General features: G+C 38.5%; 1 protein-coding gene across 3 annotated transcripts in view; it reads right to left on the bottom strand.

The window, feature by feature from the left end:
* KIF4A (kinesin family member 4A) overlaps positions 1 to 17,479 on the bottom strand; it is a 126,121-nt gene that overhangs the window by 23,771 nt on the left and 84,871 nt on the right. For all 3 annotated transcript variants that reach the window (XM_072744539.1, XM_025982856.2, XM_072744540.1), the window contains 2 exons: positions 12,669 to 12,752; positions 12,068 to 12,181 (listed from right to left, as the gene is read on the bottom strand). In XM_072744539.1, coding sequence (XP_072600640.1) covers positions 12,068 to 12,181; positions 12,669 to 12,752 — 198 coding nt within the window. The remainder of the gene's footprint in view (positions 1 to 12,067; positions 12,182 to 12,668; positions 12,753 to 17,479) is intronic.

Raw genomic sequence — 17,479 nt, 5'->3', positions numbered from 1 at the left:
ATTTATAGTACTAAATGCTTATATCAGAAAAAGAAGGGGCACCTGGATGGCACAGTTAAATGTTCAACTCTTGATTTCAATGCAGGTCATGATCTCAGGGTTGTGAGATTGAGCCCTGTGTCAGGCTTTGTGCTGGGCATGGAGCTTGCTAGGGATTTGCTCTCTCTTACTCCCACTGCCCCTCTTCCCCCCTCAAAAACAAAAACAACCAAACCCTCAAATCAATGACTTCAGCTTCTACCTTAAGAAACTAAATCCAAACCAGAAGTAAGGAAATAATAAAGATCAGATTGGAAACTAATGAGTTGGGGTTTTGGGGACATTTTAAAAATTTTAATAAAATAAACATAACATGAAATTTACCATTTTAACCATTAGTAAGAATGAGCTGGTTCTTTGATAAACCTCTAGCCAAACTGATCATGAAAAAGGAAAAAGGCATAAAATATCAATAACAGGAATGAGATAGATGATATTACCATAGCTTTTACAGATTTTAGAAGGATAATAAGGGAATATTATGGATAACTTTATGTCAATAAATTTGACAACTTTAGATGAAGCATACAAGTTCACTGAAACACACAAACTACCAAGGCTTACTTAAGAAGAAATATATAATCTGAGCAACCCTATATCTATTTTTAAAAACTGAATTTTAGTTGATTTCCACCTACTCCACAAAGCAAAAACTAACAAAAAACACTTCAGGTGACTTAACTTGTAAATTTTACCAAATTTTAAAGAAAGAAACAATATTAATTCTATACAAATTCTTCTAGACAACTGAAAAAGGACTACTTCCCAACTCATTCTAAGAGGCCAACATTTACTTTGATACCAAAACCAGATGAAGACATTATGAGAAAACAACAGACCAATATCCCTCATGAACAGAGATGCAAAAATTTTACACATAATTTTTATTTTAGAAAAATTCTAACTTTATATACTGTTGAATTCAACAATAAACACATAAAAAGGATATGTCACAACAAAGTGGCATTTATTCAAGGAATGCAAGGCTGGTTTCAAAATTGAACATCAAAACACTCAGAATAAAAACTTACAATAAACTCAGAATACATAAGAATATCTTCAATCTGTGGGGCACCTGGGTGGCTCAGAGTTAAGCATCTGACTCTTAATTTTGGCTGGGGTCATGATCTTGGGTCCTGGAACTGAGCTGTGTGACAGGCTCTGTGTCATCTCCTCCCCTAATACCCTGCTTACACACTCTCTCTCTCAAATAAATAAATAATATCTTTAAAAAAGGACCTCCTCAATCTGATAAAGGGTATCTATAAAAAAAAAAAAAAAACAAACTATAGGGCATCCTGGGTGGCTCAGTGGTTTAGCGCTGCCTTCAGCCCAGGGCCTGATCCTGGAGACCTGGGATCGAGTCCCACGTCGGGCTCCCTGCATGGAGCCTGCTTCTCCTTCTGCCTGTCTCTGCCTCTCTCTCTCTCTCTCTCTCTCTCTCTCTCTGTATGTGTGTGTGTGTCTCTCATGAAGAAACAAATAAAATCTTAAAAAAAAACTATAGCTAACACCATATTTAATGGTGAAAGCCTGGGTCCTTTCCCCAAGATCAGGAAAAACAGAATGGTTTCTACTGTCACCATTCCTATTCAACATCATCCTGAAGGTCCAAGCTGATATAATAGGGCAAGTACGAGAAATAAAAGACACATAGATTAGAAAGGAAGAAATAAATCTGCATTTAGAGATGTCATGGTTGTGCAGAAAATCTCAAAGAACCTACAAAATAGTTATTAGACTAATAAAGTCAAAAGACAGAAGTTAATATACCAAAATCAATTGTATTTCTTTTTTTAAATTTTTATTTATTTATGATAGTCACACAGAGAGAGAGAGAGAGAAGAGAGAGAGGCAGAGACATAGGCAGAGGGAGAAGCAGGCTCCATGCACCGGGAGCCCGACGTGGGATTCGATCCTGGGTCTCCAGGATCGCACCCTGGGCCAAAGGCAGGTGCCAAACCGCTGCGCCACCCAGGGATCCCATCAATTGTATTTCTAAATACCAGCAATGAACAACTGGATAAACAATTTGGTAGTTTCTTTTTGTTTAAAGATTCTATTTATTTATTCATGAGAGACAGAGAGATAGAGAGAGAGGCAGAGACAGAGGGAGAGGCAGGCTCCATGCAGGGAGCCCAATGTGGGATTCCAGTCCCGGGACTACGGGATCACATCCTGAGCGGAAGGCAGATACTCAACTGCTGAGCCACCCAGGCGTCCCAATTTGACAGTTTCTTATAAGGTTAAACACACATTTACCACATGACTTAGCAATTCCACTCCTAGGTATTTACCCAAGTGAAATGTTTACCTATGCTTACACAGAAACCTATATGTAAATGTTTTTATAGCAGCTTTAATTCATAATCACCAAAAAGTGGGAAAAAACCCCCAAATATCCTTTAATAGGTGAATAGATAAACTATGGGACATTCATATAATGGAATGCAACTCAGCAAAAAAAAAAAAAAAAGGGCAGAAACTATTGATTCATGCAACAACATAAATGAGTCTCCAATGCGTTATGGTAAGTGAAAGAAGCCATGCTATATGCTTCTTTTTTAAATGTTTCTAATTATATGACACTGATGCAAAGGGAAAACAATTATAACAGAATACACATGAGTGTTTGCCAATGGCTAGGGTTGTGGGAGGAGTTGACTACAAACGGGTATAGAGAAATTTGGGAGGACAATAAAACTATTCTATATCTTGCTTGTGATGGTGGTTATACAACTATATATATTGTCAAAACTCTTAGAACTATACACTCAAAAAGGTAAATCTTACCGTATGTTAGACATACCTTAATAAAGTTGAAAGAAAATCAATGTCATTCACCATACTAACAGAGTAAAAACTAACCATAAAATCATCTCAATAGGATTCAGAAAAAGCCCAACATCTGTTCATGATAAAAACTTTCAGCAAACTAGGGACAGGAACTTCTTCAAACTGATAACGGACATAAACAAAAAACCTGTAGCAAATATCATACTTAATGGTAAAGGATTGAACGCTTTCTCCCTAAGATTGGGAACAAAGCAAGGATTTCTCTTTTTAATGACTCAAATATTTTATTGGAAGTTCTAGCAAGTGCAATAAGACAAGGTCAAGTTAAAAAAAAGAGGCATGTAGAACTACTTAGTAAATAAAATTGTCTCTATTTACTGACAACATGATTGTCTATGTAGCCTCTATAAAAAAGCTGTAACAACCAAGGAATATATATGAACATGTGGAAATTGAAATACAAAAAAATACCCAATATCATAAAAATATGAAATACTTAGGAATATATATATATATTTTTAAAGATTTTATTTATTCATTCATGAGAGACACAGAGAGAGAGAGAGAGAGAGAGAGAGAGAGAGAGAGAGAGAGGCAGAGACACAGGCAGAGGGAGAAACAGGCTCCATGCAGGGAGCCCCATGTGGGACTCGATCCCAGGACTCCAGGATCATGCCCTGGGCCAAAGGCAGGGACTAAACCGTTGAGTCACCCAGGGATCCCCACTTAGGAATATATTTGACAAACGATGTGCAACACCTGTATACTGAAAACTAAAACTGCTGAGAGAAATTAAAGATTTAAATAAATGGAGAGATATACTGTGTTCATGTAAAGACTCAGTATTGTAAGATATAAATTCTCCTCAGTTTATCTATAGATTCTATGCCATCCTAATCAAACTCCCAGGACACTTCTTTTAAAAAGATTTTATTTAGGGATGCCTGGATGGCTCAGCAGTAAAGCATCTGCCTTTAGCTCAGGGTGTGATCCTGGAGTCATGGGATTGAGTGTCGCATTGGGCTCCCTTGCATGGAGCCTGCTTCTCCCTCTGCCTATGTCTCTGCCTCTCTCTCTCTGTGTCTCTCATGAATAAATAAAATCATTAGGAAAAAGATTTCATTTATTTTTTTGAGAGAGAGAGTGCACATGCGGGAGGGAGGGGCAGAGGGAGAAGGAAAAGCAGATTTCTCCTGAGCAGGGAGTCTGATGCAGGGCTTGATCCAAGGACCCCAAGATCATGACCTGAGCCGAAGGCAGAAGCTTAATTGACTGAGCCACCTAGATACCCCTCCAAGTAGACTATAGAAATTAACAAGATGATTCTAAAATTTATATGAAAATGCATAGCACCTAGTTTTTCCAAAACAATTTTGAAAAAGAGTAACAACTTTGGGGGTTTATACTACCTGACTTCAGAACTTATAAAGCTAGTGTGATCAACGTGGGTATTGGCATAAAGATCGACATGTAGATCAATGGAGTAGAATCTAGAAATTGACTTATGGACAATTGATTTTGACAAAGGTGTCAAGTCAAAATGAATCATAGACTTAAATGTAAGGCTTAAAACCACATAAATTCTAGAAGAAAACTTAGAGGTAAATCATAGTGACCTTGGGTTTGGCAAAGATTTCTTCAACAGGACTTAAAGCCCATTAAGCATAAAAGAAAAAAAATGTCAATAAATTGGATAGCATCAAAATTAAAAAGTCTTGCTCTTCAAAAGACACTGTTAAGGGAAAAGGCAGGCCACAGCCCAGGAGAAAATATTTATAAAACATAAAAGTCCTTTGTAGGATATATCTAGAATATATAAAGAATTCTAACTGAAAAGTAAAAAAGACAGCTTATTTAAAATATGAGGAAGACTTGAACAGGTATTTCATGGCAAATAAGCATCTGAAAAGATGCTCAACATCAATAGTCATATGGGAAATGAAAACTAAAACCACAATGAGGTACCACTACCCATTCACTAGAATATCTAAGATTTAAAAGACTTATCATACTCAGTATTCATAAGAATTTACAGCAAGTATAACACTCATAAATTGCTAGTAGGATGGTACAACCAAACAATTTGGCAGTCGCTTAAAAGATAAAAGATAAAACTTACACCTACCATATGAGAGAGCCAGCAGTCCACTCCTAAGTTATCTTACCCAAAAGAAATAAAAACATATATCCACACAAAGACTTGTAGACAGATGTTCAGTAAAATATCCTAACAGCTAAAAACTGGAAACAACACAAAATGTCCATCAACAGGTAAATGGATAAATTAGAATATAGCCATACAATAGGATGCCATTCAGCAATATAAAGACATATTGATATACACAATCACAGGGATGAATATTGAAATAATTATGCTGAATTAAAGTCAGAAAAATAAAACATTTGTATGATTAAATTTTTTTATACAAGTCTAGCAAATAAAAACTAATTTATAGTGACAGAGAGAAGATAACTGGCTGCCTGAAGATGGGGAAGTAGAGGGGTGGACTAGCGAGGGGAGAAAGGAAAGGAATACGAAGTGAGTTCTGGTCATGATGGACATTGACATTGTCTTGCTTGTGCTATATGGATCAATAGTTTCTGCCTTTTTTTTTTTTGCTGAGTTGCATTCCATTATATGATTTCAAGGGTGCATCTGTGTCAAACTTATTAAACTATACACTTTAAATATGTACAGTTTATTGTAGGTCAATTGTTAAAAAATTAACTGAACCTCACTTGATGCAGGGATGTGAAGGGTTCTCTACTCTGGTCTTTATCTTGTCCAAAGATATTCAAAGGTATCATTAGGAAATCAGGCATTTTAGGTAGAACTTCAGATTTTGAAGTGTTTTATTCTAAACCAAAAGAAAGCTATTTTCCAGGGGAGTCGGGGGGTGGGGCAAGATGGTGGAGGCGTAGGGTCCCCAAGTCACCTGTCCCCACCAACTTACCTAGATAACTTTCAAATCATCCTGAACACCTACGAATTCGACCTGAGATTTAAAGAGAGAACAGCTGGAATGCTACAGTGAGAAGAGTGTGCTTCTAACAAGGTAGGAAGGTGGAAAAAAAAAAAAAAACCAATCAAGTGGGGGAGGGGCCCTGTGAGGAGCCGGTCTAAGGCAGGACTGTGAAAGCCTCCCGGGACAGGAAAGCCCAGTCCTTGAGAAGCAGGAACTTTAAAAATCCACATCAGATTCTTCCCCAACAGAAAGGTGCTTATTAGCAGGGAACTCGGGCAGAAGCACAGGAGGGGCAGTGGAGCCTCCAGTGTCCCTGAGTCACTAACAGAGGAAGTGCGCCCCAGAAGGTAGAGTGCCACAGACTGTGAGTTGATCTCAGTAAAGGGCAGGAGCGCGTGCCGGCAGGGCTTCGGGAGAAGCTCAGGCAGTGGCTCTGGAGGAGGGGACTGTACCCTGCTGCCTTGGGGAGCCATGGCCCCCGGAGCGCGATTCCAGCAGCACACGTCCTGGCTCCCAGGGTGCCCAGCAGACACAGCCCAGGATCCTGCACTCCCCCCGGAAGAGGTGGAGGCGGAGAGGGCACAGGACAGTGAGGACTCTCCTGCCACTGGGCGCCTATAAGTTGTGGAGATCAGCAACCCCCCACCCCCACGTCCCCAGAGCTTTCAGGCCAGTGTGGACTGGGAGACTATGGTAGTTACTACGGGAGCTGGCCCCAGAGCTGGAGAGTTGGCCGCCACCAGTGTTGTTGTTCCTCCTGATGTCATCCTGTGCCTGGGACAGAGCAGGGCCTCCAGGGAATAGGGGCCTCACAGGATAAACAGCTCCCATTGAGCCGTGCACCTGGCGGGGGTGAATCAGCACAGCAGGCCCCTTCCCCAGAAGACCAGCTGAAAGGACAGGGGAAGAGCAAGCTCTTGACTGAACAGCGCTGGAAAGCTCCAGGGGAAGTCCAGGGATTTATAGTATATAGAACCAGAGGATACCCCTCCCTTTTTTTTTCTTCCTTTTTCCAGTACAACTCGTTTTTAGCCACTCTGCACCAAGCAAAACGACTAGAAAGAAGAACTCACCACAAAAGAAACAATCAGAAACAATACTCTCTCCTGCAAAGGTACAGAATTTGGATTACAATTTGATGTCAAAAAACCAATTCAGAAGCACAATTATAAAGCTACTGGTGGCTATGGAAAAAAGCATAAAGGAGTCAAGAGACTTCATGACTGCAGAATTTAGATCTAATCAGGGCAAAATTAAAAATCAATTAAATGAGATGCAATCCAAACTGGAGGTCCTAACGACGAGGATTAATGAAGTAGAAGAAAGAGTGAGTGACATAGAAGATAAGTTGATGGCAAGGAAGGAAGCTGAGGAAAAAAGAGAAAAGCAATTAAAAGACCACGAGGAAAGGTTAAAGGAAATAAATTACAGCTTCAGAAGGAAAAATCTGAGAGGGCGCCGAGAGGGACAGAGGACCAGAGAGTGTATTTGAACAATTCATAGCTGAGAACTTCCCTAATATGGGGCGAGAAACAGGCATTTAGATCCAGGAAATAGGGAAGTTCCCCCCATCAAATCAATAAAAACCGTCCAACACCTCAACATTTAATAGTGAAACTTGCAAATTCCAAAGATAAAGAGAAAATCCTTAAGGCAGTAAGAGACAAGAGATCCCTAAATTTTCTTATTTTTTATTTTTTATTTATTCATGAGTGACAGAGAGAGGCAGAGACACCGGCCCAGGGAGAAGCAGGCCCCATGCAGGGAGCCTGATGTAGGACTCGATCCAAGGTCTGGAGGATCACGCCCTGGGCTGAAGGCAATGCTAAACCGCTCAGCCACCCAGGCTGTTCGAGATCCCTAACTTATAAGGGGAGAAATATTAGATTAACAGCAGACCTCTCCACAGAGACCTGGCAGGCCAGAAAGGACAGGCAGGATATATTCAGGGTCCTAAATAGGAAGAATATACAGCCAAGAATACTTTATCCAGCAAGGCTCTCATTGAGAATGGAAGGAGAGATAGAGCTTCCAAGATAGGCAGACACTAAAAGAATATGTGACCACCAAACCAGCTCTGCCAGAAATATTAAGGGGGACTCTGGAAAAGAAAGAGGACGCCCAAAGAAATAATCCACAAAAACAGGGACTGAATAGGTATTATGATAACACTAAATTGATATCTTTAAATAGTAACTCTGAACATGAATGGCCTACATGATCCCATCGAAAGATGCAAGGTTTCAGACTGGATAAAAAAGCAAGACCCACTATTTGCTGTCTACAAGAGACTCATTTTAGACCTAAGGACACCTACAGCCTAGAAATGAAAGGTTGGAGAACCATTTACCATTCAAATGGTCCTCCAAAGAAAGCAGAGGTAGCAATCCTCATATCAGATAAATTAAAGTTTATCCCAAAGACTGTAGTAAGAGATGAAGAGGGACAGTATATCATACTTAAAGGATCTATCCAACAAGAGGACCTAACAATCATGCCCCTAATGTGGGAGCTGCCAAGTATATCAATCAATTAATAACCAAAGTAAAGACATACTTAGATAATAATACACTTATACTGGGAGACTTCAACACAGTGCATTCTACAAATGACAGCACAATATCTCCAAAGAACCAAGAACTTTAAATGATACACTGGACCAGATGGATTTCACACATATTTACAGAACTTTACATCCAAATGCAACTGAATACACATTTTTCTCAAGTGCACAAGGAATTTTCTCCAGAATAGACCACATACTGGGTCACAAATCAGGTCTCAACGGATACCAAAAGATTGGGATTGACCCCTGCATATTTTCAGACTATAATGCTTTGAAACTTGAACTCAATCACAAGAAGAAATTTGGAAGGAACTCAAACATGTGGAGGTTAAAGAGCATCCTGCTAAAAGATGGAAGGGTCAACAAGGAAATTAGAGAAGAATTAAAAAGATTCATGGAAACTAATGAGAATGAAGATACAACCATTTAAAATCTTTGGGATACAGCAAAAGCAGTCCTAAGAGGGAAATACATCACAATACAAGCATCCCTCAAAACACTGGAAAAAACTCAAATACACAAGCTAACCTTGCACCTAAAGGAACTGGAGAAAGAACAGCAAATAAAGCCTACACCAAGCAGAAGAGAGTTAATAAAGATTCGAGCAGAACTCAATGAAATAGAGACCAGAAAAACTGTGGAACAGATCAACAAAACCAGGAGTTGATTCTTTAAAAGAATTAATAAGTTAGATAAACCATTAGCCAGCCTTATTAAAAACAAAAGAGAAAAGATTCGAATTAATAAAATCACGAATGATAAAGGAGAGATCACCACCAATACCAAGGAAATACAAACAATTTTAAAAACATTATGAGCAGCTATACACCAATAAATTAGGCAATCTAGAAGAAATGGATGCATTTCTGGAAAACCACAAACTACCAAAACTGGAACAGGAAGAAATAGAAAACCTGAACAGGCCAATAACCAGGGAGGAAATTGAAGCAGACATCAAAAACCTCACAAGACACAAAAGTGCAGGGCCAGATGGCTTCCCAGGGGAATTCTATCAAATGTTTAAACAAGAAACCATACCTATTCTACTAAGGCTGTTCCAAAAGATAGAAAGGGATGGAATACTTCCAAACTTGCTCTATGAAGTCAGCATCACTTCACTTCCAAAACCAGACAAAAACCCCACCAAAAAGGAGAATTATAGACCAATATCCCTGATGAACAGGGATGCAACAATTCTCAACAAGATACTAACCAATAGGATCCAACAGTACATTAAGAAGATTATTCACCATTACCAAGTGGGATTTGTCCCCAGGATGCAAGGCTGGTTCAACATTCATAAAGCAAACAATGTGATAGATCATATCAACAAGAGAAAAAACAAGAACCATATGATCTTCTCAATAGATGGAGAGAAAGCATTTGACAAAATATAGCATCCATTCCTGATCAAAACTCTTCAGAGTGTAGGGATAGAGGGAACATTCCTCAGCATCTTAAAAGCCATCTACAAAAAGCCCACAGGAAATATCATTCTCAATGGGGAAACACTGGGAGCCTTTCCACTAAAACCAGGAATAAGACAGGGATGTCCACTCTCACCACTGCTATTCAACATAGTACTAGAAGTCCTAGCCTCAGCAATCAGGCAACAAAAAGAAATAAAAAAAAAAAGAAATAAAAGGCATTCAAATTGGCAAAGAAGTCAAACTCTCCCTCTTCACAGATGACATGATACTGTCCGTAGAAAACCCAAAAGATTCCCACCCCAAGATTGCTAGAATTCATACAGCAATTCGGCAGTGTGGCAGGATACAAAATCAATGCCCAGAAATCAGTGGCATTTCTAGACACTAACAATGAGACTGAGGAAAGTGAAATTAAGTCAATCCCATTGACAATTGCACCCAAAAGCATAAGATACGTAGGAATAAGCCTAACCAAAGAGGTAAAGGATCTATACCCTAAAAACTACAGACTTCTGAAAGAAATTGAGGAAGACACAAAGAGATGGAAAAATATCCCATGTTCATGGATTGGAAGAATTAATATTGTGAAAATATCAATGCTACCCAGGGCAATTTACACGTTTAATGCAATCCCTATCAAAATACCATGAACTTTCTTCAGAGAGTTGGAACAAATTATCTTAAGATTTGTGTGGAATCAGAAAAGACCCTGAATAGCCAGGGGAATATTGAAAAAGAAAACCAGAGCATCACAATGCCAATTTCAAGTTGTACTACAAAGCTGTGATCATCAAGACAGTGTGGTATTAGCACAAAAACAGACACATAGATTGATGGAACAGAGTAGAGAACCCAGAAACTGAACTCTGTGGTCAACTAATATTCAACAAAGCAGGAAAGACTATCCATTGGAAAAAGGACAGTCTCTTCAATAAATGGTGCTGGGAAAATTGGACATCCACGTGCAGAAGAATGAAACTAGATCATTCTCTTTCACCATACACAAAGATAAACTCAAAATGGATGAAAGATCTCAATGTGAGACAAGAATCCATCAAAATTCTAGAGGAGAACACAGGCAACACACTTTTTGAACTTGACCACAGCAACTTCTTGCAAGATACATCTATTAAGGCAAGGGAAACAAAAGCAAAAATGAATTATTGGGATTTAATCAAGATAAAAAGCTTCTGCACAGCAAAAGGAAAAGTCAACAAAACTAAAAGACAACCTACAGAATGGGAAAAGATATTTGCAAATGACTCGTCAGATAAAGGGCTAGTATTCAAGATCTATAAAAAACTTATGAAACTTAACAGCAAAGAAACAAACAATCCAATCATGAAATGGGGAAAAGACATGAACAGAAATCTCAGAGAGGAAGACATGGACATAGACAACAAGCACATGAGAAAATGCTCTGCATCACTAGCCATCAGGGAAATACAAATCAAAAGCTAAATGAGATACCACCTCACACCAGTGTGAACGGGGAAATTAATAAGACAGGAAACAACAAATGTTGGAGAGAATGTGGAGAAAGGGGAACCCTCTTGCACTGTTGGTGGGAATGTGAACTGGTGCAGCCACTCTGAAAAACTGTGTGGAGGTTCCTCAAAGAGTTAAAAATAGACCTGCCCTACGACCCAGCAATTGCACTGCTGGGGATTTACCCCAAAGATACAGATGCAGTGAAACAGCCTGACACCTGCACCCCAATGTTTATAACAGCAATGTCCACAATAGCCAAAATATGGAAGTTGCCTCGGTGTCCATCGAAAGATGAATGGATAGAAGATGTGGTCTATGTATACAATGAAATATTACTCAGCCATTAGAAACAACAAATACCCACCATTTGCTTCAAGGTGGATAGATCGGGAGGGTATTTTGTTGAGTGAAATAAGTCAATTGGAGAAGGACAAACATTATATGGTCTCATTCATTTGAGGAATTTAAAAAATAGTGAAAGGGAATAAAGGGGAAAAGAGAGAAAAATGAGTGGGAAATATCAGTGAGGGTGACAGAACATGAGAGACACCTAACTCTGGGAAACGAGTAAGGGGTAGTGAAAAGGGAGGTGGGTGGGAGGATGGGGTGACTGGGTGATGGGCATTGAGGGCGACACTTGATGAGATGAGCACTGGGTGTTATGCTATATGTTGGCAAATCGAACTCCAATAAAAAAATATTAAAAAAAAGAAAGCTATTTTCCATTTTTTCCTATCCCTAATGTAGATAAGAGAAATGGGAGTGCAAGCTATCCATACCTTTACTCGAGCTGCCGTGCCTTCCATTCCACGGCTCTGAGTCTCCTTCCGCTTATCTGCAACCTCCTGTTGCTTTTGCAGAGCATCTTTGAGACGCTTGTTGGCAGCTGCTGCCTAAATAAAAATGGCTCACAGTAATGTGGAATTTAAGGGTGAAAAAATATTTTAATGTCCATTTTTCTTTCTTAGTAAAAAAAAAATGAAAAAATTCTATGGGTTTGAGTTCCTATAGGAATCAACTTTTAAGTCTCCATGTACATAATACTGGTGAACTACTACTGGTTTAGAGCCTAAGAGAGGTATACATTTCAAAGAATTACTGCAGACTGAAAGAATCTGGAAATGCACTTACTCTGTATTTTTTTGGAAAGAAGCAAGCTTAGTTGGAAAAAGACATCCTTATTTGAATTTTCATTTCTTCTTCAGATTTTTATCTGCTCACAGTTCATGACATATAAACAGGGGTTAAGACTTAGGAATTGCTGGTCAAGATTGGTATCCCTGGTTTTTCAGGACACTGGTTTATTTAAGGCATACTGCTTTGTCAGTACCTAGTCTGAAGGTGATAATACACTTGACCTACCAGGTTGGATTTTCTTACCTCCTCAGTTTTACGTCTGAGCACATTAGACTGTTTCTGGAAGTTTCTTTCAAGTTTGAGCAGTTCATATTGTCTTTTACGGTCCTGAGAGAAAGGAGTCAGACTTTTAATTGCTATTCAGCTAGTGAACATAAAATCTTATAACAATAACTAAAGAGTCCTTCAATGTAAGTCATTGTGGAAAACAGTAATTTTTTATGGTCCCTCAAAAATTAAAATAGAACTACCATATGATCTAGCAATCTCACTACTGGGTATATATTCAAAGGAAATGAAATATGAAATCAGTATGTTGAAGAGATATTGCATTTTCTTATTCATTGCAGCATTATTCATAACGACCAATACATGGAAAGAACCTAAGACAGATGCATGGATAAAGAAAATGTGGTGTATGTATACAATGGGATATTATTAGCCACAAACAAGAAGGGAATCCTGCCACTTGCAACAACATGGATGAACCATAAAGGTCATTATGGTAACTGAAATAAACCAAACTAAGAAAGACAAATACTGTGTGATCTCACTTATATGTGGAATCTAAAGAGTCAAACTCCTAGAACCACAGAGTAATGGTGGTTACCAGGAACTGGGGGTGGCGAAAACTGGGGAAAGTTAGTCAAATGGTATAAACTTTCAGTTATAAAATGACTAAGTTCTGAAGATCTATACATATTAGTGACTATACTAACATTAGTTAATACTGTACTATATACTTGAAATCTGCTAAGGAATAGATCTTAAGTGTTCTCAATTCACTGAAAAAAAAGCAGGTAACTATGTGAGGTGATGGATATATTGCCAACTGGAAACGTGCCATCTCCAAACTTCTTCTATTTCACGATTGTTATGACTATTCTGGATCACTTCCATTTCCATATAAATTTTAGGGTCAGCATATGAATTTCAGCAAATAAGCCAGTTGGAATTTTGAATGAGATTGTACTGAATCTGTAGATCAATCTGAGGAGTATTCCATCTTAAGAATACTAAGTCTTGGGCAGCCCCAGTGGAGCAAACGGTTTAGCGCCGCCTGCAGCCGGGAGCGTGATCCTGGAAACCCGGGATTGGGTCCCGAGTCGGGCTCCCTGCATGGAGCCTCTCTCTCTTTGTGTGTCTCTATGAATAAACAAATAAAATCTTAAAAAAAATACGAAGTCTTTCTATTCATGAACATGGACTATCTTTCCATTTATTTAATTCAATGATATTTTATAGTATTTAGTTTATAAATTTTTACACTTACTAAGCTTATTCCTAAGTATTTTATTCTTATTGATGCTATTATAAATGGAATTGCTTTCTTTACTTTCAAATTGGTTTCTAGTGTATAGAAATACAACTGACTTTTGTACATTGAACTTATATCCTGCAACCTAGCTGAACTCACGTATTAGTTTCCCCAGTTTTTTAGTAGATTCTCTAGCATTTTATACATACACGATCACATTACCTGTCAGCAGTGAGAGTTTTGCTCCTTCCTTTCCAATCTGGATGCCTTTTACATGTTTTTCTTGCCTAAGTGCCCTGGCTGGAACCTCCAGGACAATGTGGAATAAGAGTGACAAGAATGGATATTCTTGTTCCTGATCTTAGGGGGAAAGTTTTTTCTTTCCTTATTATGATGTTAGCTGTGGGTTTTCATAAATGCCCTTTATCAGGTTGAGGAAATTCCTTTCTACTCCTAGTTTCCTGAGTGTTTTTATTATGAAAGGGTTATGGATTTTGTCAAATGTGTTTTCTGTCTGTTGAGATAATCGTGTGCTTCTTGTCCTTTATTCAATTGATATGGTGTAATAGATTAAGTGATTTTCAGATGTTAAGGAAAGCTTATATTTTTTCAGATGAGCCCTACTTGGTCATGGTGTTTCATTCTTTTTATATGTTGCTGGATTCAATTTGTTAGTATTATGTTGAAGATTTTCACATCCATGTTCATAAGAGATATTGGTCTGTAGTTTTCTTGGAATGTCTTCGGTTTTGGTATCAAGGAAATACTGGCCTCATAGAATGAGCTGGGAAATGTTTCCCCCAGTTCTGTTTTTTGGAATAGTTTCTGAAAATTTGGTATTCTTTCTTCTTTAAATGTCTGATGGAGGGATCCCTGGGTGGCGCAGCAGTTTAGCCCAGGGCGTGATCCTGGAGACCTGGGATCGAATCCCACGTCAGGCTCCCGGTGTATGGAGCCTACTTCTCCATCTGCCTATGTCTCTGCCTCTCTCTCTCTCTCTCTCTCTCTCTATCATAAATAAAAAAAAAATGTCTGATGGAACTCACCAGTGAAGCCATCTGGGTGAGGGCTTTTCTTTCTGGTTATTTATGTATTTAGTCATTTATTTATTTAACAGAGTGCACACCTGAGTGCAGGGGTGGGGGCAAAAGGAGAAGGAAAGGGAGAGAGAAACCTCAAGCAGACTCCCTGCTGAACGTGGAACCTGACTCAGGGCTTGATCCCAGGACCCTGAGATCATTATCCGAGACAAAATTGAGTCGGACCCTTAACTGATTAAGCCACCCAGGTGCCCTCTTCTGGGAACTTTTAAACCAGCAAATTAATCTCTTATTATGGGTCTGTAAAGATTTTCTATTCTTTTTTTTTTAAGATTTTATTTATTCATTCATGAGAGACGCTGAGAGAGAGAGAGAGAAGCAGGCTCCATTCAGGGAGGCCGACTCAGGACCTGATCCCAGGACTTCAGGACCATGCCCTGGGCTGGAGGCAGGCGCTAAACTGCTGAGCCACCCAGGGATCCCCAAGATTTTCTATTCTTGAGTCAGCTTCAGTAGTTTTTATCTTTCCAAAAATTTTCCCATTTCATTTAAGCTATCTAATTTGTTGGCATGCAGTTGTTCATAAGTATTCCCTTTTAATGCTTTCATTCTGAAAACCAGTAGTGATGCCCCTCTTTATTCCTAATTTTAGTAATTTGAATCTCCTCTTTTTCTTGTTAAGCCTACCTAAAGATTTGTCAGCATTTGTTGATCATTTCCAAGGTCCGATTTTTGGTTTCACTGATTTCCTCTATTATTTTTTCTATTCTTTATTTCATTAATTTCCATTCTAACCTTCAACATTTTTGGCCATCTGTTAGCTTTGGGTTTAGTTTGCTCATTTTTTCCCAGTGTCTTAAAGTGGAAGTCTAGGTTATTGATTTGAGATCTTTGCTCATTTTTAAATAGGCATTATCAGCTATAAATTTTTCTCTAAACACTGCTTTAGCTGCATCCCATAAATTTTGGCATGTCTTTATTTTTATTTATCAGAAAATTTCCATGTGATTTCTTATTTAACTCGTTATTTAATTAGGACTGTGTTGTTTAATTTCCTCTTATTAGTGACTTTCCAAATTCCTTTCTATTAATTGATTTCTTATTGCATTCCACTGTGGTTGGAAAACATACTTTATATTATTTCATTCCTTTTAAACTTATTTTTTCCCTTTTAAATGCACTGAGCAATGTTTATGGCCTAACGTACAGTCTATCCTGGAGAATGTTCTATGTGCACTTGAGAAGATTGTATACCCTGCTATAGTCTATAGATGTCTGTTAGGAGGTCTAGTTAGTTTATTGTATTGTTAAGTCTTTGACATCCTTGATGATACTTTGCCTAGTTGTTCTATCCATTATTGAAAGTGAGGTATTTAAATGTCCAAATATTATTTTATTATTTAAATATTTTACTTATTTATTTATTCATGAGAGACACAGAGAGAGAGGCAGAGGGAGAAGCAGGCTCCACACAGGGAGCCCGACGTGGGACTCGATCCCAGGTCTCCAGGATCAGGCCCTGGGCTGAAGGCAGGCGCCAAACCGCTGAGCCACCCGGGCTGCCCATGTCCAATTATTATTGTTGATTTACTTCTCCCTTCATTTCTGTCCATGTTTGCTTCATGTGTTTTGAGGCTTTGGTGTTAGGTGCATATATTTTTTGTAATTGTTAGATCTTCCTGATGGGTTGACTCTTGTATCATTATAAAATGTTCCTTTCTATTTCTAGTAATATTTTGTGTTTTAAAGTGTATTTTGTCTGTATAGCCACATCAGCCTTTTTTTGGTGTTTGAATGGTAGATCTTTTTCCAACTTTTTACTTTCAACTTATTTGTATCTTTGAATTCATTATATGTCTTCTGTAGACACCATGTCTTTGTTATAGATCCTGTTTTTTTAAATCTAGTCTGACACTCTTTGCCTTTTGAGTAGATGGTTTAATTTACTCACATTATGTTATTATTGCATGTTTGGATTCATACTTTCTTTTTTTTAAAATTAATTTTTATTGGTGTTCAATTTACCAACATACAGAAAAACACCCAGTGCTCATCCCGTCAAGTGTCCGCCTCAGTGCCCGTCACCCATTCCCCTCCAACACCCGCCCTCCTCCCCTTCCACCACCCCTAGTTCGTTTCCCCGAGTTAGGAGTCTTTATGTTCTGTCTCCCTTCCTGATATTTCCCAACATTTCTTTTCCCTTCCTTTATATTCCCTTTCACTATTATTCATATTCCCCAAATGAATGAGAACATACACTGTTTGTCCTTCTCCGATTGACTTATTTCACTCAGCATAATACCCTCCAGTTCCATCCACGTTGAAGCAAATGGTGGGTATTTGTCGTTTCTAATTGCTGAGTAATATTCCATTGTATACATAAACCACATCTTCTTTATCCACTCATCTTTCGATGGACACCGAGGCTCCTTCCACAGTTTGGCTATTGTGGCCATTGCTGATAGGGATTCATACTTTCATGTATACTTTTTAAATGTCATATCTTTTTTGTTCCTCCATTCTTCCTTTACTTCTTT

This window comes from Vulpes vulpes, chromosome X (assembly GCF_048418805.1).
Source record: "Vulpes vulpes isolate BD-2025 chromosome X, VulVul3, whole genome shotgun sequence".
Classification (NCBI taxonomy): domain Eukaryota; kingdom Metazoa; phylum Chordata; class Mammalia; order Carnivora; family Canidae; genus Vulpes; species Vulpes vulpes.
This window is presented reverse-complemented; position numbering and strand designations above follow the sequence as displayed.